Raw genomic sequence first — 24092 nt, forward strand, 5'->3', positions numbered from 1 at the left:
GTCTGGGAAACTGACACTGCAAAGTTCTGGCTTGTTCCCTGCCCTGATGCTAAGGGATAAATATAGATCTCAACCACTACAGAAATTTGGCCAGGATTCCAAGGGTGTGTGTATGAGGGGCAGTGACGGATGGGGACACTGTGACATGTGGCCTAGGAAAAGGCGTCTTTATATCCAAGACCCTCTTTGGGATGAGGAGAGTTAAAGCAGAAGCTTTGCATCTAAAATTAAAAAGGCATAATACACATTTTCAGGAGTTCAGTATCCAGTAAGGAATATTTTGTAGGTGGCTTAGAGAGGGTAGGGAGGGCAAAGGGAACCTTCCCTGACACCCTAGATCCTTTTGCATGAGGTCAGCTTTACGAAAAAAGCAAGTTATTCTTGGCCATCTCCCCTCACCCTAACCCCCACCCACGCCCCACCCGCTTGCGTGCTCGCTTGTGCACGCGCGCGCGCGCACACACACACACACACACACACACACACACACATTGATATCCAATTCTTGATTGAGAAGAATATGACTTAAGATTTCCATTGAGCCCATCACCTCTCGGGTCCTGGAAAAGGGCAAGGGGTGGGGAGGCACACGAAGGGGGCAGTGAATTGCTCATCCTCGTGACCCAGAATATCTCCCCCTCCCTGTAATGATGAGCTTGCTTTTCCAAAAGGGCTTTCCTTTGATTCCAGGAAGGAGCCAACCAATGAGAGAGGAGTATGCTAGATTATTTTGGGGAAGGGCTCGTGCCAGCAAGGTTCACTTTTAGTAGGCGCCAAGTGTCCCCAGCAACCAGTGTCTCCTGTACCAGCAGAAGGTCCAGAAGCCTGCCCTACTCGCCTGCCTCTGCAGCGTCTTGGCCAACTGAACAGTCATGAGAAGGCAACTCCGCTCCAGAAGGGCACCGGCCTTTCCTTACGGTCATCGCTACAGACTTGTGAGTCTCGGGGAGCAAAATATTTTGCTGCCTTTTTTTTAATTGGCTGGGTTGGGTGCTGTGTAGACCTGGAATTATGGCTGCCTTGCCTTGCGATAAAGAGGAATAAACGAAGTTTAGGAAATCCCAGACTTCGGAAGAAGAGAAGTTTCTTCCAGCAATCCAGGGTACCCTAAATTACTGAATGGAAGGAGGGGTCCTTTTTTTGCAGGGGAACAAAGATAAAGGGATGTGAAGATACCAGGGAATTAGGAGCCCTTTGAAGCTTTATCGTAGAAATCTAAAATATGAGCAGACCTTTGGAGTACGGGAGTAGAGGTTTCATTGCCAGAAATTTGGTCAGGAGAAAAGGGAAAGAAGAGGAAATGAAAGGCGCTGTCCTCCCAGCTGTCTCAGTCCCTATGGGTGGTGACTTTTAGGAGCCAGCTGCTCTTTTCTAAGGCATAAATTTCAAGATAAAAATCACAGAATCCTTGATAAGAACTAGAAGGAAGCCTAGTTCACCTCTCCAGAACCCCTCGTCTTGTTAGAGGAGGCTGCTGGGTTGCAGAATGCCAGACTGACTTGCAAGTTAGTGGGGACCCCAACAGGAGAATGTGCACCTTGTTTCTAACTGGTGCTCTTTCCACTGTGTTTGCGGCATGCAACCTCTCGAAGCTCCGATCCACTGTCACACCTTTCACCACCTTGTCTGACACCTTAGCAAACACACACACACACACACACACACACACACACACACGCACACACGCACACACGCACACACGCACACACGCACACACGCACATACAATGAACACACCTTCTACATCACTGTTTACTTCCAGGTTCCTTTACAAAATATTTTTATTTCAAACGTGTCTTTACATTTACTTTGCTCTAAACCATAAATGTGGGCATCTACAACATTCTCAGAATGATTATAATATGAATCCCAAGGAAGCAAAGCATAAACCAATTTTCTTTGCACATGACCACTTATGCGCCTAGGGAATTAAGGGAAAACTGTCAAGAGTAAGTTGGAAAATAAAACCCACAATTCTTGAATCCTCATGTCAACCACTAGGGGAATTTCTTAGCACTCTGATATAGAATCTTTCCTTTGATACCTGCAGGTTCTTCTCTTAAGACCAGTCACAGTCTATGGAGTATAGATAGCTGTACCTTATTTGGCTTCTTTTCTATGTTGAATTGCTAAAATTGTTGTGTATAATTTCAACCATTTGCCCAGGAGTTTGAATTTTAAGTGCCACGGGGGATCTTGCTCTTTATAATATCTGATCAAGTTAAAAATAAATCATTTGATGCAATTGTATGTGTTATTTTTTTCCTTTTAAATTAACATGCCATTCAGATGTTTGCACTATGTTACTCAGCGCAAGATACAAATTTATCCTTTGGGTCATACTGTTTGTATGTTTGTTTATATGTTTATATATTTAGATTGCTCGAAATGGAGCTATCTTCTGTCCTTCAGGCTTCCCTTTTAGGGAAACATGAGGGCCTCAGCACACGCCCACTACCATATCTGAGCATGCTCACACACACCATCACATGAGTGTGGTGCCACTTTAGGAAACTGACAGAAACAGAACCTTGGAGATGAACACCCTCATCGCCAAAGCATTTCCTACTAGAGCGTGTGAAAGGATTGCATGGAAGTGCATTTTACACAGGATTTCATTAACAAGGAGCTTTTGGGGAAAGCCTGTGTGGCACAGTGTGGCATTTCCCTGTCCCTGGATGCAGAGAAGAGGAAAGAAGCTATTTGAGGTTCCTGAAATAAAGCTCAGGTGGTAGGAATCTGTGACGGGAAAATAAGCTCCAAGAAGATTAATTCTTCCTGGGAGGCTAAGACTTTAATGGCATCCATTTTAATAAGATTATTTTGAGAGCACATATCTACAAATAAGATAAGGCTGAGGCCGTGTCCAGCTGCTTCCTCTGTAAAGCAGATGTGGAGAGCAGACATGGGCAACAAAAAAGAAAGTCATTCCAGAAATCTAAAGGGATTTGAAGCCCTTCCTGATGAAATGTCGCATTTCATATTCCATGAGAATTTGGTGCATGGGTTTTCTGGGGATCATGTGGACTAGCCAATCTAGTATACATGACTTCTGAGGTGAAGGATGGCAAAATCTGTGCAAATATCCCTCCAGCGTCCAGGCAGTAGCCCTGATAGTACCCACTAACTACCGCTTGGAGGGCTTCACATTGTGACTAGACCACAAAACATTAGGAAATACAGACCTTGCACATATATGTTCAAAACCTGGTTTGGGAGAAAAATGTATATGTAAGTTCACACGTGAGTAAAAGTTTTAAGAATGTGCATTAATTCATTTAGTATTGAAAGATAGGCAAGGTTGATTTTCCTAAGTCTTATACTGTGAATCCATGTCAAAGTCAGAAATCCTTGATTATAAGCACCTACCATTTGGGAACACAGACTCTAAGACATCATCATGTTCATAAATCTGCTAAGCCACTTCTAGCCACTTGTGTTCAATGTGATGGAGGAGAAACTGTGCAGAGTATCAAGAGACACAAGTTCCGAGACTGTCAACTCTGTCATGGATTTGCTGTGTGGCTTTGGCCAGATCCTCTCCCTCTCTGGAACTCAGTTGGACAATCATATTTTGGAAGCCCCCGTAAGTTCTGATATGGTATGTGATATGGAGCTGTACGTTTGAACAAATTGGAGAACTCAAGGGTGCTCATTATCAAGAACTAGGGAGTTCTGGGAAGACTAAATACAAAGAGCAGAGACTTGTCTGGAACATTTTTACTGACTGAACAATCCAATTTCCTTAACTGTCTGCTAGAGGCAGCATGGGTGGCTGGGTGCCCTCTAAGTGGCCTTTGAGGAATCAGGCAGGAAGAGGGCAGTACAGAGTCCATGGCCTCTAGCATTTGACACATCCAACCCCAACAGGTGCACCAGCCTTGACGCTCTTCAGACTTGGACAGCACAGGGAAGGGAGGGTGGCCTGATTTTCTGCTGTTGCACTGAGCCTTGGCAAACTCCCAAAGAACAACGCTGAAGCCCTCCAGCCTATACCTCTGAGGCGTTTTAAATACCACTGGCAACGTCTGGGTTTTTTCCTTTTCTTTCTTTTTTCCTCTCTTTCTGCATTGTTTAACATTCTTAAAACAATCAAAGATTACGGTCTCAAATCTCAAGTGCTAGTTGTAATAAATCAACAAATATATGCTGAGTACTTTTAATGTGCCCAACTTCTGGTTTTATATTTTTAGTTAATTTTTAAAATTAAAATGTAACTACATCCTTTCTCTGTTTCCTTTTTCTCCCTCAAACCCTATTTACCCCCTTTTTACTCCCTGACAAATTCATGACCTCTCTTCCTTTAATTGAATATATACATGCCTAAATATAAATCCAATCTGCTCAGTCTGTTTAGTGTTACTTGGATATAGATATGTATAATTTCAGGGCTGACCACTTGCCTTTGGATAACCAATTAAGGTGTGCCCAACTTTCTAAACTAAACTAGAGGGTGGAAACAAAGGAAGTATCTGTTGGGATCTCATCTCTCAGGGGGTTCTGTCCATATAGCCTAAGGCAGGAAGCAGGAAATGAGTCCTTGTTTGTGTTGGGAAGGCAGTGGAAGTTTTGAGGAGGGGTACAGCAGTTGGCCTTTCCTCCTGATTATCTGCCTGAGCCTATTTTTAGGCACAACTTAAGATGATGAGGTCAAGCAGCTGAAAGTGTACAGAGCAGTAGGACAAAGCTGGCTCTGCCTGGGAAGTTACCATCATAGACATCAATGCTGAAGACTATTCAGTCCTTCAGTGTGAGCTCAGCTCACTCCTAATAGGTCAAAATTAGATGGGAGGCCAAGGCCCTGGACCAAGCACTGACATGACATATCCTAGAGAAAGAACCTAAATATCTGATGTTGAACTAAACTTTAGCACCGCCGTGGAAATAATCGTGATTCAAGATGAGCCATAGAAACAATGCTCCCTTCAACAGAGGGAATAAAGAAAGAAAATCCGTCTCTTACAATGGGCATTTTCCTGGGGATGTGAAAATTTGAAACATCTCCAAATGCTGAGTTGTTGCCCTTTATTTGGGTTGCTGGGATGTGCCACTGGGATCCTTTTTTTTTTCACAGAGAGGTCTGTGTTCTGTTACCACTCTAGGATGATCAGGATGAAGTGAATCACAACTATTTAGCAGATGAAGAGGAGGAAGCAGAAGAGGAGGCTCAGGTGATGGTGGCGCCTGGTCTGGAGGAAGAGGAAGAAGAGGAGGAAGGAAAAGAGGAGGAGGAGGAAGAAAGGGAGGAAGAAGAAGGTCAGGGTCAGTCAACAGGCAGTGCCTGGTGGCGGAAATTGCAGATCGTGAATGAATACCTGTGGGACCCGGAGAAAAGGATGTCTCTGGCCCGAACAGGTCAGAGTCGGAGTAAGTCCCATTCATCCCAATGCCCCAGTCTGGTGTCCTTGGCTTTTTGATGTGGTATCCAGAGCTCCTTGGACATACACTGGATGGGTTTGTTACAGACTCCTCTTAACATTTCACAGAAAGACACCAGTGGCAAATGCCATCCTTGAACAGATCCGATTCATCAGGAAAGCAACTAAATAGATGCACAAGAGTGAATGTGTGACTGCAATCTACCAGTCTCCATATACAGTGTAAAATAACACTGAGAATGAGTTGAAAGAGCACAGGGTTTGATTTGCATGCCCAAGTCCTGTCACTTTTTATGCATGTCACTATGGGCTCTCATAGCCTCAGTCTCCCCACATGCCAAATGGGATGATGGGGGACTCTGCTCTGCCTCTCTAACCGAATCAGCATAAGACTAAAACAGGCTGGAAACCATAAAGATGAAAGGAATGTGTAGAAGACTATTTTTAGGATACAACACCAAAGCCCTGCTAACGTGACCAAGGGTTTATAAAGCCTTATTAGTTCACTTACCTTGTGTTAGAGAAGGAGAGCCCAGAAACCTATCCCGACCCCAGCTTCTGAGTGCTTTATACCTCCATGGTAGACACTGAAGAATTGCTTTAAAGAGGTCATGGCTAGGGACTAAGGTTGAGTTTCCTTGTTGTCTGATAAATGATAGAGTGGTGTAGCTTAGCTCTTTCTCTTTGTATCACATGTTGCCCCCATTTCTACTTTACAAATTGTCCAGATCTCCCTTCCCAGGGTTCTACTCACTTCTTCAACTATTACTGATGAGCCTCCTCAGAAGACTTTGTAGGTAGTAATATCCATACTTGCCACGTTCTACACAGCCCGGAAAAAAAAAGGAAAGCAGCTGCTGATTCCTAACGCAGTTAATCCACAGGAGGGAATGTAAAAAACCAACAAACAAAAACCAGTGGATACCATGAATAAAGGGCTAGTCCCCTACTGCCAAGGGTCTAGGTTGTTGAAGTCGATGGCCATTCCTTCCAAAGGCCCATTTGGCTAAGAATTGTCAGGTTTTGTAGTTGATGCTGCTAATTAAGCTCAGTTTGCACGAAGTAGCCAGCTCTGTTTCCTGGAATTAGGCATAGCAGGTGTGAATATCTAAACAACTCCCATCTCCTGTTGCTCCTCCCCAGTTCCCAGCCCCACCCATGCCCATCCCTGGAACTGGAACTAATATACCATTTAAGGGACATTCCAATGTTCTGGAAGCTGCAGACAAATGCTAGACACTCACTGGAGCTCCAGAGTGGTCACAGCTGTTTCATCCTTGCCTAAAGGGGACTGGAAAACCAAACCTTGTGAAAGGCAAGCACAATTCTGGAAGGGGAGGGGCCATACTTTAACCCTTAAACAGCCATTGGAACTTCACCAGATTTCATCCATCTAAATTGCTCTGGTGAATGACAAGCCATGAGGCAGCAAAGAGGGTCGAGGTAGGCAGGTACAAGGACTTGGGGAAGACACAGCCATAGGGATGCTTCGTTGCAGGCTGCAGCTAGACCAATGGTTCATAGGTCTTGGGCTAGCCCAGCAATGCACAAACCTATTAGATTGTCCCCAAGGTAAAGGGCAAATATTCATATGATACTTACCTTGTGAGATGCAGAAATTGCTGTCCTCTTATCTGACAGCATTTATTAACCCTGCTCCAGTCTGGACATCAGCATGTCCAATCTCTTCACCCAGACTACTAATAGAGTCTTCTTTTTTTCCCTCGGTAGCTAGGCAACACCATTTTCTAGGAAATATATGCTATTTTATTCAACCAAAAAGAATCATATGAAGTCATGATATGATTATCCCATTTTACAAATGCAGAAACTGAGGCTGAGAATGAGTAAATGACTTGCCTAAAGTCACAGAGTAACTAAGTGACAGTGCTGGGATTCAAAGACCAGAGTTCATTTTCTTGTCAGAATTCCTCACTAGTTTCATGAATTTGAACAATGAACAAGGCCTTCCCTGATTTGTTAGGCCTCAAGTAATTGGCTGCTTTGTTGGATGAAGAGCTGGGAGCATGAACCTGGGTGGGGGTTATTCAGGACAGAAGCCTAGAGAAGGGCCCAAGGAAGGACTCGAGAGATTGACTAGTTTAAACGGACTGGTGCCTGAGAAGTGAGATACTAAGCTATCACAGTCTCAAGGCCACCTCTCTGCCACCCCCCACCCCTGTGTGGGACCTAGGGGACTCATTACTCATGCCATTATCTTATCTACATTTTTATGGCCCACATAAGCTTAAGGAAGAAAGAAGATGTTGCCAAGGAAATGAACCTGTATTCCACTGATTCCCCTTCATGCATGAAACTGGATCTCTTTGCCCCCTAGAATGGCTCTAGTCTGTCCATCCATTTCCAGGATGAGAATGGGAGTGGAGGAAAGGAGGCAGAAACGCAAGACATAGCCCCTTAGATTGCTAGAAAGCAACAGGCAAGAACCACAGGCCGCAGTCATGGTTGCTTCTTCTCTAGGGACACTAACTAAATCAATGTGTCTATGCCCTACTTCCACCTTAGTTCATCTTATACAAACATAAAGGATCAGTTCCATTTCCAGCTAGATTATGACAGTCAACCTCTCTCCCTGCCCCCCACCAATCTTATTTGGTCCATGGTTCAATTTAAGCATTAACATTTGAACTCATTTGGGAGTACAGAAAAGTTGTGTGGTTTATCCTAGCTTCTGGTTCGTGATTCACTTCAAATCTGTAGTTCCAACGTTATGCCACCCCTATGAGTGAAGCCTGAGAGGTCTCCACAGAAGTTTGGAAGAAAGCTTCTGGGCAGCTATCTCATGCCCACTTGCCTCATCTTGTGTTCCATAGTCCTGGGGCAAACATGATCCCAATACAACCCACAAAAGGACAATTCTTACAACTGTGCATCTGAGCCTATAGCGATAATAACAATATTAATAACAGCAATAATGATGGATGCCATTTATAGAGCACTTAGGATCTGCCAGGCTCTGTGCCATAGTGTTGATATGCATTATTTAATGCTTATTTAATATAGCAAGTACTATGCTACTGTCCTTGTTTACCAGATGAGGACACCAAGGCCTAGAGTGGCAAACATCATGTCCAAGGTTAAACAGCTAGAAGTGGTAGAATCAGAATAAGAATATAAAAAGAGTGAATTTCATATATTGTCAGGGATACAGATAGATATATGTTGTAAATTCTACAGCTTTCCCAAGTTCACGTACAGCAAGTGTCAGTGATTATCATTTCCCCTTACTGTCTTTCCCATCCTTCATTATTGTTCCCTTTGGAAAGAGCCACTTAAACTTTGCTGAGGATGAATAAGATTTGAAATGAGTAGACAAGGATAAGCCTTGATTAGAAGGATGTCCAGTGGAAATGAGTCAAAGGCTTGAATTCCAGATCATGTCAAGAAAAACGCTGCTTTCACTCCGTGCAGATATCTCTAATCACTTAGACCAAGTGGCTAAGTCTCTTCAGAACATCTGTCATAACGAATAGTGATCTGCATTCAGGACATCAGCCATGGCCCGCCCAGAAGACTCCCAAGCAATTTCCCCTCCGCTCTGAGTTGAAGCCCTATCATCTTGTTCATAGTCATCATGTGTTCAGCGAGATGCTAGAAAGGAAAACTGCACTCAGGTTCCCTGACACAGTCAATCTTCAGCAATTCCAGACTGACAAAGTCTGAATAAGCAAGGAGATCCTGAGTCTGCCTGAGTTGATTCTGGTTCGTGAGTTTAGTGGGGAGGTGGGGCTTCTTGGCATGCACTGACCACTGTCATCTTCAATTGCTCTACAGGTCTTATTTTAGTCATTTACTTCTTCTTCTATGCCTCCCTGGCTGCTGTAATCACCCTGTTCATATACATGCTGTTCCTAGCCATCAGTCCTTACATGCCGACCTTCACCGAGCAGGTGAAACCTCCTGGTGAGTGTGCCCAAATGCCCTGCATTGTCAGATCTCTGGGCAGAAATCCGTTTGCACAGCATGTTCAGCCTCAATTAACTTTGGCTCTTCCCGGTAATGACTTAGAGATTCAATTATTAAGAGGAAAAGTGAAATGGTATTTGATTGCCTGGGAGGGGATGGTGCCATGGGAATCTATATTAAAAAAAATATCCAAGAATGGGTTAATATATCCAAGACCTGTTTTCCTTGCCAGGAGTTATGATCAGACCCTTTGCTCATAGCCTTAACTTCAATTTCAACGTTTCTGAACCTGAAACTTGGCAGCGTTACGTGATTAGCCTAAATGGCTTTCTCCAGGGTAAGTTCCCTTAAGGAGTGGAAAGCTCTTTAGAAAAGTAGTGGGTGGGAATCCAAAAGTCAAAATCCACGGGGCCTGGAAATCTGATTAAGTGACCCCTACCTGTGTTGTTTTGCATACCTACCCTTTATAAAATTATATTTTAAAAATGCTCTGATTATGTGTTGCCCACTGTGAGCTCTTTAAAAGGCACAGAACTTGTTTCCTCCTCATGAACACCCTACAGCACCTAGTTAAACCCCGAGCACATTCAAATGATCATCTTTATAAGTGATCGCTTATAAAAGATCTCTCTGGGGGAAGATAATAGTGAGGAAAGGAGAATGTTTTCCAAGAGCAGCAGGATTCCCGCCTCCCATACGTTCCCAAAAAGAGAATCCCGAGTATTAGCCATCTTGAGAGAAAATGTCTTTTTGTAACAGCAACTTAGAAAATAGTCAGAGGACTAGATCTCTGACTAGCATGTTGATCTCAAATATTTCAAGAATTCTTTTATCTGTAGTGTTATCAGGTACACTTTCAGAGACAAATGAATGGCGTGTGCTTCACTCTGTGAGAGCTAAGGCAGTAGTAGTTTGGGAAGGCTGTGGAACCTTTAGGAGAGAGAGCAGCTGTGAAGAGAGTCATTGGGAGTAATCCTTGAGGTGTTATAGATAGACCTCACTCTTGTTCAATCCCTGCTTCCGGGGTATGGATGCAGGCTGGCCACCCAGCTTTCTTCTCCTTCTGCTGTGCCTTTCCTTTTGCCGCTTAGTCTCAAGCATGATGGACTGTCTCCTTTCAGAACTGTAAGCCAAAATAAACCCTTCTCCCATTAATTTGCTTCTCCCAGGGTATTTTTATTACAGCTACAGAAAAGTAACTAAGAACTCCAACTTGTAAATGATAGCACATGCCTGTAAAACCAACATTTATGAGTTTGAGATAGGAGGATAATTTGGACTCGGGAGTTCAAGACTAGACCAAACTATTTAGGGAGACAGCCATCACAAAATAGATAGGTAGATAGGTAGATAGATCAATAGATATTTAAGTAAATACCCTGTTAAAGTTTGTATTACTGCAGCTACATTTTACGAATAGAGAAACTTAGCTAGAATGCTTTGGGTGGCCTGGCCTGGCTGAACCCTGACCCCTGGGGGCAGAGGTTGGATGGTGGGATGAAAATAACTAGTAGAATATATACTGATTTAGGGGAACAGTCTCTTAGCATGAGCCAGGAAGTATTATTAAAAATAACATGTACATTTTGCCATTCAACTTTCACCAGGCATAATAGAATTCTTTGTCCTCAGTTTTTGAAATGAGAGAATTGGGGTTCAGAAAGAGGGGTCAGCTTGAGCCCCATCTCCTGGCAGCAGAGTCAGTTTTAGTGCTGTTTGTTACTCAAAAGTGTTAGCCTGGGGGGGGGGGNGGGGGGGCTGCAGCACAGGCCGCTTGCAGGTGTTGGTAAAACCTCAGACCATACCCCATAGCTCTAGAATCAGTCTTCATTTACATTCTTTTTCAGATATTGTGTGAATGTCTAAGCTCGAGGCATGTTATGTTTCCTAACTGTGCTGTTGCCATTTAAGCCAATGTTAGAAATGCAGCCTTGTGTTGGTAAGGCGCACTGCTATTTGGGGTGAGCATCACAGTCTGCACCTGTAGAATGACGGAGCTGAGTTCTTTCTGATCCGTGCCATTCTATTTTGGGCAAGAGAAGTATTTTGGGCATCTTAGTCAGCATAGTGTCTTTCTGTAAAAATGCTTGTGAGCTATTTCAAGTATGCATATTGTCAGAACCTCTGCTGAGGAAACCCCTGCAATAAGATAGTGGATGGGGAAATACCGATTTTGACTTGATGGTGAAGGCAGGGAACAGCAGGAAGGCATTGGGTTACTTCTAAAGAGTAGGTAATATGTGACTGGGGAGGTGGCTCGGCAGTTAAAACACTTGCCACTTGCCATGCAGGCAAGAAGACCAGAGTTAGGATCTCCAGAATCCACATAAATGCTCTATGGGTATAGTAAACAACCCATAAACCCAACCTCAGAAGGCAGACATGGAATACTGACTAGTGAGACTAGCCATATCGCTGAACCCTGTGTTAGATTGAGATGTCCTAGCCTTAGATAAGGTGGAAGAGTGATCCAGCATCAATCCTGGGCCTCTCCACATGACCATGCACATGGGTGTGCCCACAAACATGCAAACACACATGACATATACATAACACATACACATGAAAGTAAGAAAGAAGAACAGATATGTCCTTCCCAAAAGTAACAGTATCTGAACTAGATATCCCAGAGCATCAGTTTCATTCCCAGGAGGATGGGGATGTTGCAGTAAATGCCATGCCCATGTCACATTCTTAATGGAACTACCTCAAATAAAATGCTGAATGTTTGAGTGCAGTTTCTATTTTAAAAGTTATTACTTGAGTATACTTCTTAGTCCAAAACAAAACAAAAAAAAACCCAACCCCCCCCCAAAAAAAACGATTAAAAGAAATCCTTGAATTAAATGTAGTCTTGTCAAAAAATAAATAAAAATGTTGTCATGCTTGGTGTACATCTAAACTTTTCTGGGCTGGGAGCAGCATGGTGGTACAGCATTTTCCTATTATGTAGTTTCGTCCCCAGCGTTGAAAGCAAAATTCTCATTGGAAGAAGGCGATAAAGACAAAATGGTATCTATGTGTGAAAATACACAATGAAACCTATTTTTGTATACTAACTTAACTGTAATTCAATATTCAAAAGACAAGGAGTTTTAAGAAATAAAACTACCAATTACATACCAATGACACTGTATCCAAGTCTCAACCTGTCTAGATGTGGATCTCACAGTACCTTTTCAGTTTTCCCTCCAGTGGGTCATAGGTATACAATCTTTTATGAAAAAGTGAGTGACTTTGGACATGACTGCATGTCTGGGTCCAAGAGCTCCACCATTTAGACTGATGCAGAAAATCAGCAAAGCCCGGTTTTATGGAATCCAATGGCTTGAAGAGAGAACACGCAAATAGTCCCAGTTCTCTGTCTGAGATGTGTGCTTGGGACAAATGTTATACTCCATCTAACAATATAAAAGGACGTGAACTCAAACTATCTCAGAATTAGAGAAGACTTCACCCCCTCACTCTCTCAGTGGAGACTCTCTAGTTGTCATAAGCCTCTATTCCCAATGCACACTTCTCTTTTTCTGAGATACTTTGAGTTTATGTTCTTTTATATTAGAGCTTGAAGAGTTGTTAGGTTTTCCCTCCTCCTTGCCCCCCTTCTCTTCTCCCTTTCTTTCATATTCTTTCTGTTCCCCAACACAGCCTGCCTTGACCTCAAAAGGAGACATTTCCTTAGTTGAACTTAAGGATTTTTAACCTATGAATTCAGCTTCCTAACATATACTATGCCTTGATATGATATAGCTCTTCTTCCAAAATCTAGTGGTACGTATCCATTCCTTTCTCACAGCAGAAGGGATGGATACCCCAACTTTGCTGTTCTCCATATTCAAAAAGAAATAATGGGAAATAAAGGAAAGTTATAAAATGATCAACCTATGACCCTGAAATGGACACTGAAAGTTCTAAGGGAATGAGAAGCAAAGGACTATAGCATCAGGTGGGCTGAGGTGATTACACAAGAAGGCTTCATAGAGCAGTAGGCCAACATGTGGGCCAAGACCCTGATGGAAGTCAAAGGACCCTTTAACATGAACCACATAAGACTATTGGATAACACAGATGTTTACATTATGATTCATAACAGAGCAAACTTATAATTATAAAGTAGCACCAAAAACAAATTTATGGTTGAGGAGCACCAAAATGTGAGAAACTGTATCAAAGTGTCATGGCACTAGGAAGGTTGAGAACAAAGACTATATTTCAGGGATCATTTCTATAGTTCATTAAGAACCAGTGTCCTAGGGGGATATGATACTAGAACTATCCCTTGGGTACCCAATAACAGTCCACAGGGAATAAGGTAGAACAAGTGAACTTTTGAAGTAGATATGAGGAAAAGAAATTATAGAAAACCACTAAAAGCATAGGCTTCCCTTAGCTCCTCTCTAACATAACCCCTTTGCCACCTACACATGCTGCAGGCTATAATGACAGTCTTCAAGAGGAAATGAATATAGATTGTCCTCCGGGTCAGTACTTCATCCAAGATGGGGATGAAGATGAGGACAAGAAGGCCTGCCAATTTAAGCGCTCCTTCCTGAAGAATTGCTCTGGGTTGGAGGATCCCACTTTTGGATACTCTACTGGACAGCCTTGCATCCTCCTCAAGATGAACCGGGTATCTTAGCGCTTGGGATCTGTTGGTGACAGTGATGAGTAGGGTTGGAGGGTGTGTAAACCACATTTCTGTTGGACTTTGGTATTCACACACTGCAGGTTTGACCATTTTTATCTACAGCATCAAAAAATGCAAACAAGCAGACAAATTGATCAATTCCTTTTTCCTGAACATTTCCTAGGATCATATTTCTTTCCCATACCCAAACCTGCCCCTTGATTGCCACTAGTTGGATATAATGGAGTAGGTCTCTAATCTCAGCACTTCAGAGGCAAAGGCAGGAGGATCGCAAGACCCAGGCCAGACCCTATCGCAAAAATAAAATGGGAGTCCTGAGATGTTTGGAACACATAGCTGATATGGAAACATTGTGGAGAGCAATTCTATGTTCTCATATCATTTAAAAATGTTCCAGGCTAGAGAGATGGCTCAGTGGTTAAGAGCACTGGCTGCTCTTTCAGAAGACCTGGGTTTAATTCTCAACATCCACATGGCATCTCCCAACTGTCTGTAACTACAGTCTCAAAAGATCTAATGCCCTCTGCCGGCCTCTGCAACCACCGGGCATGTCCATGATATACACACATATATGCAGGGCAAACATCCATACACATAAATTCATAATTTATTTTTAATGCATCTGTCTTTGATCATGCCTTCCTTAGGGAGTGTCAGAACCTTTTGCCAGATATACCCTTATTGAAAGTGGAAAGTTCTTTACATCCTTTTGCCTATTTTGCAACTTTGAAGTTGTTTGTAACATTTCTGAAAAGGAGCATAGTTGAAATTTATATGTGAGGAGTGGTGACCAAAAACAGGCTGAAGAAAAAAATCCATTTTTGCTATGAAACCTGTTTCTGAAAGTATGTAAATAAATAAAGCACTGGTTTTTCCCTTTCCTTTCCTTTTCTTTCCTTTCATTTTCTTTTCTTGTTTTACTTTAGATTGTAGGTTTTCGTCCTGAGTTTGGAGATCCTGTGAAGGTGTCCTGCAAAGTTCAGGTAAACTATCCTTTTGAGTAAGTATTGTCTCAGGTAAACAGAGAGTTCATCTGTTCCAAGAACTTCTACAAGGGTCTGAATGGGGGGAGCTTTAGTGTTTTTCATAATTATACCTCCTTTTAATGCATTAAGGACTTCCTATTTCTAGAAAGCATTGCATGCATGAGTGTGTGTGTGTGTGTGTGTGTGTGTGTGTGTGTGTGTGTGCTCTCGAATGTGTGCTCTCGCATGTGTGCGCCATTTATACCTGTGAAAGCCAGAGACTGAACTTCAGCAAGGGGCCACAGCCAGGAACAACACTGTGCCAAGACATTAATTGGGATTCTGTTTACACTTTTGCTTTTAGCTTTAATGGCTTGTTTCTTTGAACTAAGCAAGCAGCTTTCATTAGAGTCATTAGTTCCTGATTTTAAAACTGAATTTCACATTTTATAGCAATGACCAGTGGCATTGGGTGTTGCAATAACAAATGACTACAAGGGAAGTGTAAACAGAAGTCCATTAATATGCTAATTAACTGTCCTTCAAGGGGCCATAAACTCCTATCTCATCTGCACCAATTAGCTCCTTTGTAGGCAAAAGCCCTTGCTCTTGGCATTGCTTCTTAAGCATGCAGTAGCTCCTTTCTGTTCAGTGACATCATCTTCACCCTCTAACCTTGGACAGTTGTCTGGCAAACATTGCAAAAACAGCCTTTGTTAGAACCAGGAATAAGGCAGACAATTCTAGACTTCAGACCAGAAAACAGAAAAAGACAGTACTCATTCAGCCACTTTCACATACTCAGCAAATGTTTATTAAACACTTATTATATACTAGGTATTTGACTAGCTACTGGATATATCGGGGTAAACATAACTGTGAAATCAGGGTCAAGAAATATTAACAGGCACAATGAAAGGTACTATGGGGACACAGAAAAGAGAAAGGTCAGTTTCACGTGGGAAGTGGTAATAAGGAAGATGAGCTTCATAAGGTCAGGCAATATTTGCCAGCTGAACAAGGTAGGAAGAACATCCATTCTGTTCAGATGTACGTGTGTGTGCATAAAGTCACATGTGGGATATGACTACAGACTAATGGAATTGATCCCACAGGCCATCATTAAATATAAGTTTGTTCATTTTTGAATATATGAATAAATCATAAAGACCAATGAAGTCTAAAGTAGCAAGTGCTATGCCACTGAGCCACATCCCTAGCTCTTAATCTAACATATTAATTGGGCCAGCTTCTATTTGCATTTCCCTAATGTAAGCTGTTCATTTTCCATATTACATACTTACTGAGAATGGTTGTTTAAAAAAGTAGAAACATTAACAGTCTCTATCCTTTTTTTTAAATAATCAACACTGGTCAAATCCACACCCACTTGTAGCAATCAAACAGGATAGGTTAATAACCAGAAAGAACTATAGGATGCTCAATTAATACCTAAAAGAATTATACTGTATTGGATATAGTATACTGACAGAAGTGATCCCATGGCCCTGATGAGTAATTGGCTAGTACAGATGCATTCTTTGTCCATTTGAGCTCCCAAACCTCTTCTATTTATAACAGCCATAGTTCATGAGCACTCTATTACCTGGTGTGATGTGATAAGGATAGTCCTGTTTAATCATTCCCATTATTTGGTTCCTCTTGCTTACTCTCTGAATTCCTTGTACAGTAATTAGGCTATACAGAGAGTGTGGACAGAAACGTGAGTTTGGTTAAGCTCACTACAGACTGTATGGCTATCCATCAAGTTCCTGTGTACCTGATCTGAGTTCCAATAGAAGTGAACCTCCAATAAGGACTTAGGTAATGTTTTCTAATTTATACCTGCCTCAGCTCCAAAATCCAAGACAGGGTACCATGCTGTGATTTTTTAAAGATAAGCTACAATCATAGGCTCTTTCTAGAAGAGTGCCAAGTACTCGGAAAAGCATAGTCACACCCTAGAAATTTTCTTGTGAGGAAAAGTCAGAGTTGAGCTCTGCCCAGTTCTAATTTTAGGTTTGGGACAATTAGGTGAGAGTCACACAGTGATTTTACCTGAGCACAAGTTCCTTTAGGCTAGACTATAACCCAACATCTCATACACATGTGCTTTTGCTTACAGAAAGGTGATGAAAATGACATTCGATCCATCAATTACTACCCAGAGTCTGCTTCTTTTGACCTCCGCTACTACCCTTACTATGGCAAATTGACTCACGTAAGCTGTATCCATCCTTCTCCTTTGTCACCAAGGGCTCAAAGATGAAGAAAGGGCTGCCTAGGACTTGAGATCATTAGGAAATGGTGGTAGTAACAGATGAGCAGCTGTAGACTATAATGGGGTTGAGGTCAGGGGCAGCTCCCTCCACACATTTCTAACAGCCACAAATCTTTCCAAATCTGAAAGATAGTCATATCTAGTCCTATTTAAGCACTTCAGTCTTCAGATGAGAAAACTGGAGTTCAGGCAGGGAAGGGACTAACCTAAGGTCACATGGTTAATTAGTGGTAAAGCCAGGAAGACACAGATTATTAACAGTGTATTTAATGTCTAAGTAATAGCACTTTGCTGTTTCTCCCATTATACAGCACAAGCTTCATATCCAGTATGGCATCTTGATGTATACTAGTTCCAGTCTTGATTTATGGTCTGCTATCCATAAAAAATCAAATCATTCTGAGTCAGAATTGGTTAACCCCAGAGGATAGTCAGGCATCTTGACATAGACTTATAAACAAGTCATACAATTTCTCCAAAGTAGGGAAAGCATATTGTTTACTGTGGACATTTGGGACTTGGCATCATGAAATCTGCAGTTTCTTTTGCTGATGCTATCCTAACCTGCCTTGAGTACCTGGTCTTCACCCCTGCCCCATCCTTGCTGCCTACTTGACCCATTTAGAATTCATTGTTCTTGCACCTACAGGTTAACTACACCTCCCCGCTGGTGGCAATGCATTTTACAGATGTGGTGAAGAACCAAGCAGTGCCTGTACAGTGCCAGCTGAAGGGCAAAGGCATTGTAAATGATGTCATCAATGATCGTTTCATTGGGAGGATAATTTTTACCCTGAACATAGAAACCTAGGAACTCCAGGGAGCCACTCCCACCAGCTCTGATTCTGATTCTGTTCAATATTGTGTCACCCCTGGTAGCCCCTCAATTCCTTTTTTTTTTCAGTTAAGACACAGCTGGATGGACGCCTAAGACAGCAGATCATCTTTCCTTGCCTTTGACGTGTGTATGAAGTGATATTGTGGGACCTGCTTGGTTTTTTTTTAAGGTTATCATGTCTCCTGATGACAAATATGACTATATTAATTTCTGTTCCTTCACTTCAAATTCATACCTATTTTTGCTGCTAGAAGTCTCACTATATACAAAAACAGTATCTGATAGCATTCACCATGGTCAGGAGAATGTTCTATCACGTTTTCTAAAAATATGTTGGCTTTAGAGGTAATATTATTCCCCAACAGGTAGATAATCTAACCAACCCATAGACACCTTTAAAACTGTCTGCCAAGGTCTTTTCTTAGAAAGAACATCAGACCAACCTAGACTACTACTCTCTCTACAGAACTTTATATCTGAGGTGGGGGTTTGAAAATTTGGCTGTCTCCCATAGGTGACTCAATACTGATTTAAAGACTCCATTATTTTCAGCCAGGACAGCAGGATAGCAAGCAATGCTGACATGTTATTGATCTGGGCTAGAAATGAAGACCTTCTGTGAGGCTTTTTGTGGGGAGATTTAGATCCTAGTATAAGTGAGAAAAACTGTTAGCATAGGGTGTGCTTGGTTTTGAGTGCTCTGTAGTTTAATCATCCAAAGGCAAACACTCCAGGCAGAAGAGAAAACATGAAAAAAAATCTTTGGCCAAATCTTCTTGGCCCATATGCTTGATAGTTGTGTGGTTTTCTTTGAGATCAGCAGCAATGGGTGCCTTGAACCCCACCCTCCACCCCAGCTAGAACCTTGGGGATTGTAATTAGTGTTCTCCAGCTAAAACATGGCAAGACAGAAAGCTTCTGTCAGGTCTCCCTGAAGCCAATGCTCATTAGCCAGTTTTGCATCTACTTTTTAAAAATCACATGAGGCAGATGTTTATTCAGGTTGTGGATCAGCCAAGTGACTTTGTTTTTATCTTTGGCCATGTGACCATTCCAATCGCTTCTTAACACCTCCACCAGGGGGAGGGCTGGGACAAAAAGAGGAGGCAAGCATTACAGATTAGCATCCTGTCGGGGGTCCAAAGCAAACTTAAATTCCACTTACAAGGCTGCAGAGTCTGAATTTACTCTACAATGTTTAGTTTCTCCCAAAGCAGGGAACTGGAAGACTAATGGGGAAAGACAAGTGAAACTTGGCTATAATATAGGGTGACAAGAGACCTAAAAATAGTATATGGAAATGCTATGGGAAACATGAGGCACAATGACTCTCTCCAGCTGTGAAAGTAGCAGAGGAAATTACACATTCGAAGCCATAAGCATAAAGACATCTTGTGCTTTGGTAATTCTGAACAGTTCACATGAGAGCTCAGAGAAGGATGAGGAGACTGGATTGCACAAGTATTTAGAGACGTTGGGAGAAAGGGAGTCTTTAAAGTGTTTTAATCAGGAAATCCCTGTAAGCACATTTGCATTTGATCAAGAGCACTGGGGCAGTCATAACATCAGGAGTGAATCCATGACAGAAAGGACAAAACCAAGACAGGAACTGGGGGAGAGGAGGAAGAGTGGACAAATGAGCCCAGGATTTTGAGCTTGGCAAAAATCAGTGAGATAGTGATATTGATAATCCAGATGAGGTATAAAAGAGAAAGAGACTGGAAAGGAAGTTGTCGAGATCACTTTGGGGCAGTTTTATCTTGTGATTTCCTCTGGTCAGACACTGATATAGACATATGAACACATGTAGAGTAGAAGAGAAGGAAAGCAGAAGACAAAAGCAACATTTGATGAAGTGAACTCATTTAGGAAATATTTACTCTTGGGAACTTGAGCCAGTTACGTAAACACACTGATCTAGCTCTAACGTGGTGCTTTTTTCTGGGTCTTGTTGCAGAATGGGCTGCTATTACTCTTGGGACTCTCCCTTCAAAGCCCTTCTAAATATTCTCCATACTAGTGAGGGGCAGACACCATTTAACAAGCAACAGAAGATGAGCAGGACGGCAGGGCTACATAAGACACCAACACAAAAATCCCGACTCCTCCGGAGTTACTTTCTCACCAAGTTCAAGTTTCCTAGCCTTTGAACAGAAAACTAATAAAATGAAAATGAGAACAGCTTGAGACCATTTAAAAATGGCCTTAATCAAAACCTTAAGATTTAATAGCAAAAGAGTATACAGCATCTGATCTGGAAAGGGTCTTTAAGGGAAACAACCTGCATTGCATCTGACTCCAGGTCCAGTGCTCTCTCAACTCAGAGCTGCTGCTTACCAGGAAATACTATCTTTTGAAAAAATTCAATAGACCATATCCCAAACATTCTGAAACATGTCAAACTTGAGTTAAAATAGTTAACATTTCACAGGAATTCAACTACTGGTGCTATATTTTATACATAATACATGGTCCTGTTGAATATGTTTAACTATTAGATAAGAAATTAGGAATGATTTTGTCATATGTGTTTCTCATTCGGTGGCAGATATAATGTCCACAGTTACAAAGAAGTATTCAAAAGTACTAAGACAGTTTGGGCTGTCAGCTGGAACATGAAAAATAGCTTTCGTATTCAAAACTGGATATTATACAGAACTGGATTAATGAGTATGTTTGTTTGTGTGCAATTCTAACTGTTCAATAAATTTCTAGTTGATTAATTTAAATGGGCTCCCATACTGTGCTGTACCAGGATTTGATTTCTAAACCATCTGTTGCAATGCACTTGGCTTTACTTGTCAATGAGAAATACTACTTCCACATGGCTTCATGGTTTTGTTCTTGCAATACTTTATGTATGCGTTTTCACTTTTGACTCCTTTGAAATCATTATTTTAAAGAAATCTTCCTTAGGCATCCATTTACTTGGGGTCTTCAATGTAGAAAATATTTATACTGTCTTGGGGAGTTGGTGCCAACAATAAATGAAATAAAAAGCAGTGTATGATTCCTCTTTCTGGATCTTATCTCCACACACTCTCCACACACCCTACACCCCCCCCACACACACACACACAGGGATTTTGGGCAGCAAGCCACATGGAAGGAAAGCTTGGCAATTGACAACCTATTAGCTGAAGGCTGGTTTTCCTCTCTATAACAGCAGTTCTCAACCTTCTTAATGCTGCTACCTTTTAATACAGTTCCTCGTATTGTGGTGCCCCCCCCAACCAGAAGATTAATTTACTGGTACTTCATAACTGTAATTTTGCATCTGTTTTCCAATGGTCTTAGGAGACTCCTATGAAAGGGGTTACAACCCACAGGTTGAGAACTGCTGATTGATAGGGACATGAAGATAAAAACTGATTTTTCTAAGAATATTTTTCTTTCCAGTATCCAGTTTTCAATTTCTCAAAAAAAAAAACTGCTTTGTCATAGCCACCTTGCTTTCTCCCTTTATTTTACCCTCTTTTTCTAAACACTTGGCCCCCATCATGACCAGCATCTTCCTTTATCAAGGTTGAATCCTGCTATAAATTGGTCTGTTTATTTATATAGGACATGGACACACTAAGTGATGCTTTGAGGTAGGGGGGTGGAACCAAGATCTAAATAGAAACCCTGCAAACACTCAATGGAAGCCTGGCTAAGTGGCTTCCAGGCAATTCTGACCACCCAAACTGACTCCCAACTCGAATCTTTCATGGACATAGCCCCTGAAGACAAATATCCCCAGCTCTTTATTCAACTTAGAGGCTTGGCTGCAACAGGGATATTTTATTTCCTTGGAAGTTTCCGTAGCTGACAATCTACTAGACATACATGGTTTGATTTGGGATATATTAAGAAAAGGGATAAATACATTTTTCTGTTCTTGGATCTTCATTAGAGTCCATTCTTTTACTGAGTGTCCCTTAAAGTATCTGTATATATTAAAGGAATGTAAATCATACAAAAATGTGATTTACACCGTGCATTTCTCCATGCAGAAATGTTTTAGATTCATGTTGTTAAGGGGTGTATGGAGGTAGAAGAGGAAAGGAGGGAGGAGAGAGGGGAGGGCAAGATAGAATGGAGGGAGGGGAAATGGCGATGTGTGTTGGGGGCAATGAAGGTAGACAAGATTGATGACTGCAAAAATCAAGAAAAAGAAGTTCTTTAGTATAGCAGAAGCCAAAAATATTTGATAGGGATATCCAAAAGATTTAAGAACAGCCTAGCAGATTTCTCTTCAGAATGTACTGCCTTATAGGTTCCTTAATGAGCATAACATTAATCAGAGTCCCAGCAAGAAGTAAACAGCAATGGGTAACTTGATAACAATCAGAAGAAGGCTTAGTTACAAAACTATCATTTAAAGAAAGCATGGATGAAGGGAAATGCAAATAACACAGTAACCCAGCCTAGCAGTGGCTGAACACTTGCCACTCCTAGAGTGTGTGGTTCAGGGGCAGGTGTAGGGTATATAGAGTTGTCTGTCTGGAGAAGAGTGGTAGCCTCCTTGAAAGATTAAGAGAGCCTAGGTGATGGGTGATCACTTAGAGAGGGGGAAAAAGAATACACACTCAATCTTCTTCCCTCTGCCTCCTGCTAGTAATTCTCCTCAGTCAGACCAAGGGGACAAAAATAGCAGCGATTGATGTGATTCATGCAGGTCAGCCTCCCAGGGAAGAATCCAGCATGCAGAATGCTAAAATGTGTATCTGGAAGATTAAAAGAGCAGGTACCCAGCATAGCCGTCAGGTGGAAGTTCTGTGGGAAGACTCTTTGAAGCCTGCAGAATATGAGCAGTCACTGAATCAACTTCACCCACGGGGTCAATTTTGCCTTTATACCCAACTCTTTTCTGTGTCAGTACCGTCAAAAGCATCGGCTCCACCATTATAGAAAGCATTTCTCTGTTCTTCTTCATTCTCTTTTTAAATACCCCAACTTCTCTAGTCCAGTGTCCTTTGGTGAGTCATTTTGAATTATTTTGCTTGCTCAGGACAAAACAAACCAATGAACAACAACAGCACCAACATCCAATTTTATTGAAGGAACAAAGGGGATTGCAAAACCTGGATACAATTTGGCTTCTGGCATAAGTCATGTCCAGAAACTCAAATATGTCATTAGGGCCTCTAGTGTTTCTTTCTCCAGGTCTCCTTTCTGCTCTCTATTGTGCCAGCCTCATAATCAGGTTCCACACTCAAGACAGGCCACAAGGCTGCCAGCATTACTAGACTGTACCCTAAGGACTAATGGTACCCTGAAAAGCACAAAGGCCTCTCCTGAAAGTTCAAGTGAAAAATAAACATTTGAGTCCCCTCAACCTTTCTATAAGACAGAAAGGGAATGAAGAGTAACAAATTCAGTCTAAGAGTCAACATCACTCTGACACTGGAACCACATAAAGATACAACAAATAAAATATAACTATACATATACATTTTCCTAATGAACACAGACAGTGAATTTCTCAGTGAAATTCTTGCAAATTGAATTCAAGAACATATTAAGAAAATCACATCCAATGCCCAAACTGGTTTCAATCCAGAGATGCAAAATTGATTCCCAATATGTTAATCAGTAAGTACAACTCAAAACATAAGAAGACTTAATGACAGAACCCACTTGATCATCTAAGTCAGTGCTTCACAACCTGTGTGTCACAACCCCATTGAAGGCTGAATGACTCTTTCAGAGAGGATGCATATTAGATATCCTGCATATTAGATATTTACAGTAGCAAAATTACAGCTCTGAAGTGGCAACAAAATGGTTTTATGGGCGGGGGTCAGTATAACATGAGGAACTGTTTTAAAGGGTTGCAGCACTAGGAAGATTGAGAATCACTGATCCAAATCCAAGCAGAAAAGACCTTCAAGAAAGTTCAAAATATTTCCATGATTAAAGCCCTGAATAGCTAGAGATAGAAAGAGCATGCCTTCGGGCTGAAGAGGTGTGTCAGTGGTTAAGAGCACTGGCTGCTTTTCCAGAGGTCCTAAGTTCAAGTCCCAGAACCCATGTGGTAGCCCACAACCATCTATAACTCTAGTCTCATGAAA

At 41.8% G+C, this 24092-nt stretch overlaps 1 protein-coding gene across 5 annotated transcripts; it reads left to right on the forward strand.

Moving 5' to 3' along the window:
* Positions 1-727: 727 nt before the first annotated feature.
* Atp1b4 (ATPase Na+/K+ transporting family member beta 4) lies at positions 728-21052 on the forward strand. Of its 5 annotated transcripts, none has more exons than XM_021188369.1 (8): positions 728-935; positions 5102-5366; positions 9173-9301; positions 9537-9641; positions 13738-13934; positions 14879-14935; positions 17043-17138; positions 17848-21052. In XM_021188369.1, exons 1-8 carry the CDS (start codon positions 873-875, stop codon positions 18007-18009), a joined length of 1074 nt encoding a protein of 357 aa, XP_021044028.1. In that variant the 5' UTR covers positions 728-872; the 3' UTR covers positions 18010-21052. The 5 variants fall into 5 exon arrangements, with proteins under 5 accessions (XP_021044028.1, XP_021044029.1, XP_029390414.1 ...); XM_021188370.1 differs by having other exon boundaries at positions 5102-5354; XM_029534554.1 differs by lacking the exon at positions 728-935 and adding an exon at positions 2955-3600 and having other exon boundaries at positions 17848-21044.
* Positions 21053-24092: the final 3040 nt, after the last annotated feature.

Source organism: Mus pahari, chromosome X (assembly GCF_900095145.1).
Source record: "Mus pahari chromosome X, PAHARI_EIJ_v1.1, whole genome shotgun sequence".
Classification (NCBI taxonomy): domain Eukaryota; kingdom Metazoa; phylum Chordata; class Mammalia; order Rodentia; family Muridae; genus Mus; species Mus pahari.

Excerpts from the sequence above, each read along its gene's own strand:
- Atp1b4 (XM_029534554.1), top strand. The coding sequence starts at position 3,448 with ATGGAGGAGAAACTGTGCAGAGTATCAAGAGACACAAGTTCCGAGACT. Across the intron at positions 5,367-9,172 it reads CCGAACAGGTCAGAGTCGGA|GTCTTATTTTAGTCATTTAC; the intron begins GTAAGTCCCATT and ends ATTGCTCTACAG. Across the intron at positions 13,935-14,878 it reads TCCTCCTCAAGATGAACCGG|ATTGTAGGTTTTCGTCCTGA; the intron begins GTATCTTAGCGC and ends GTTTTACTTTAG.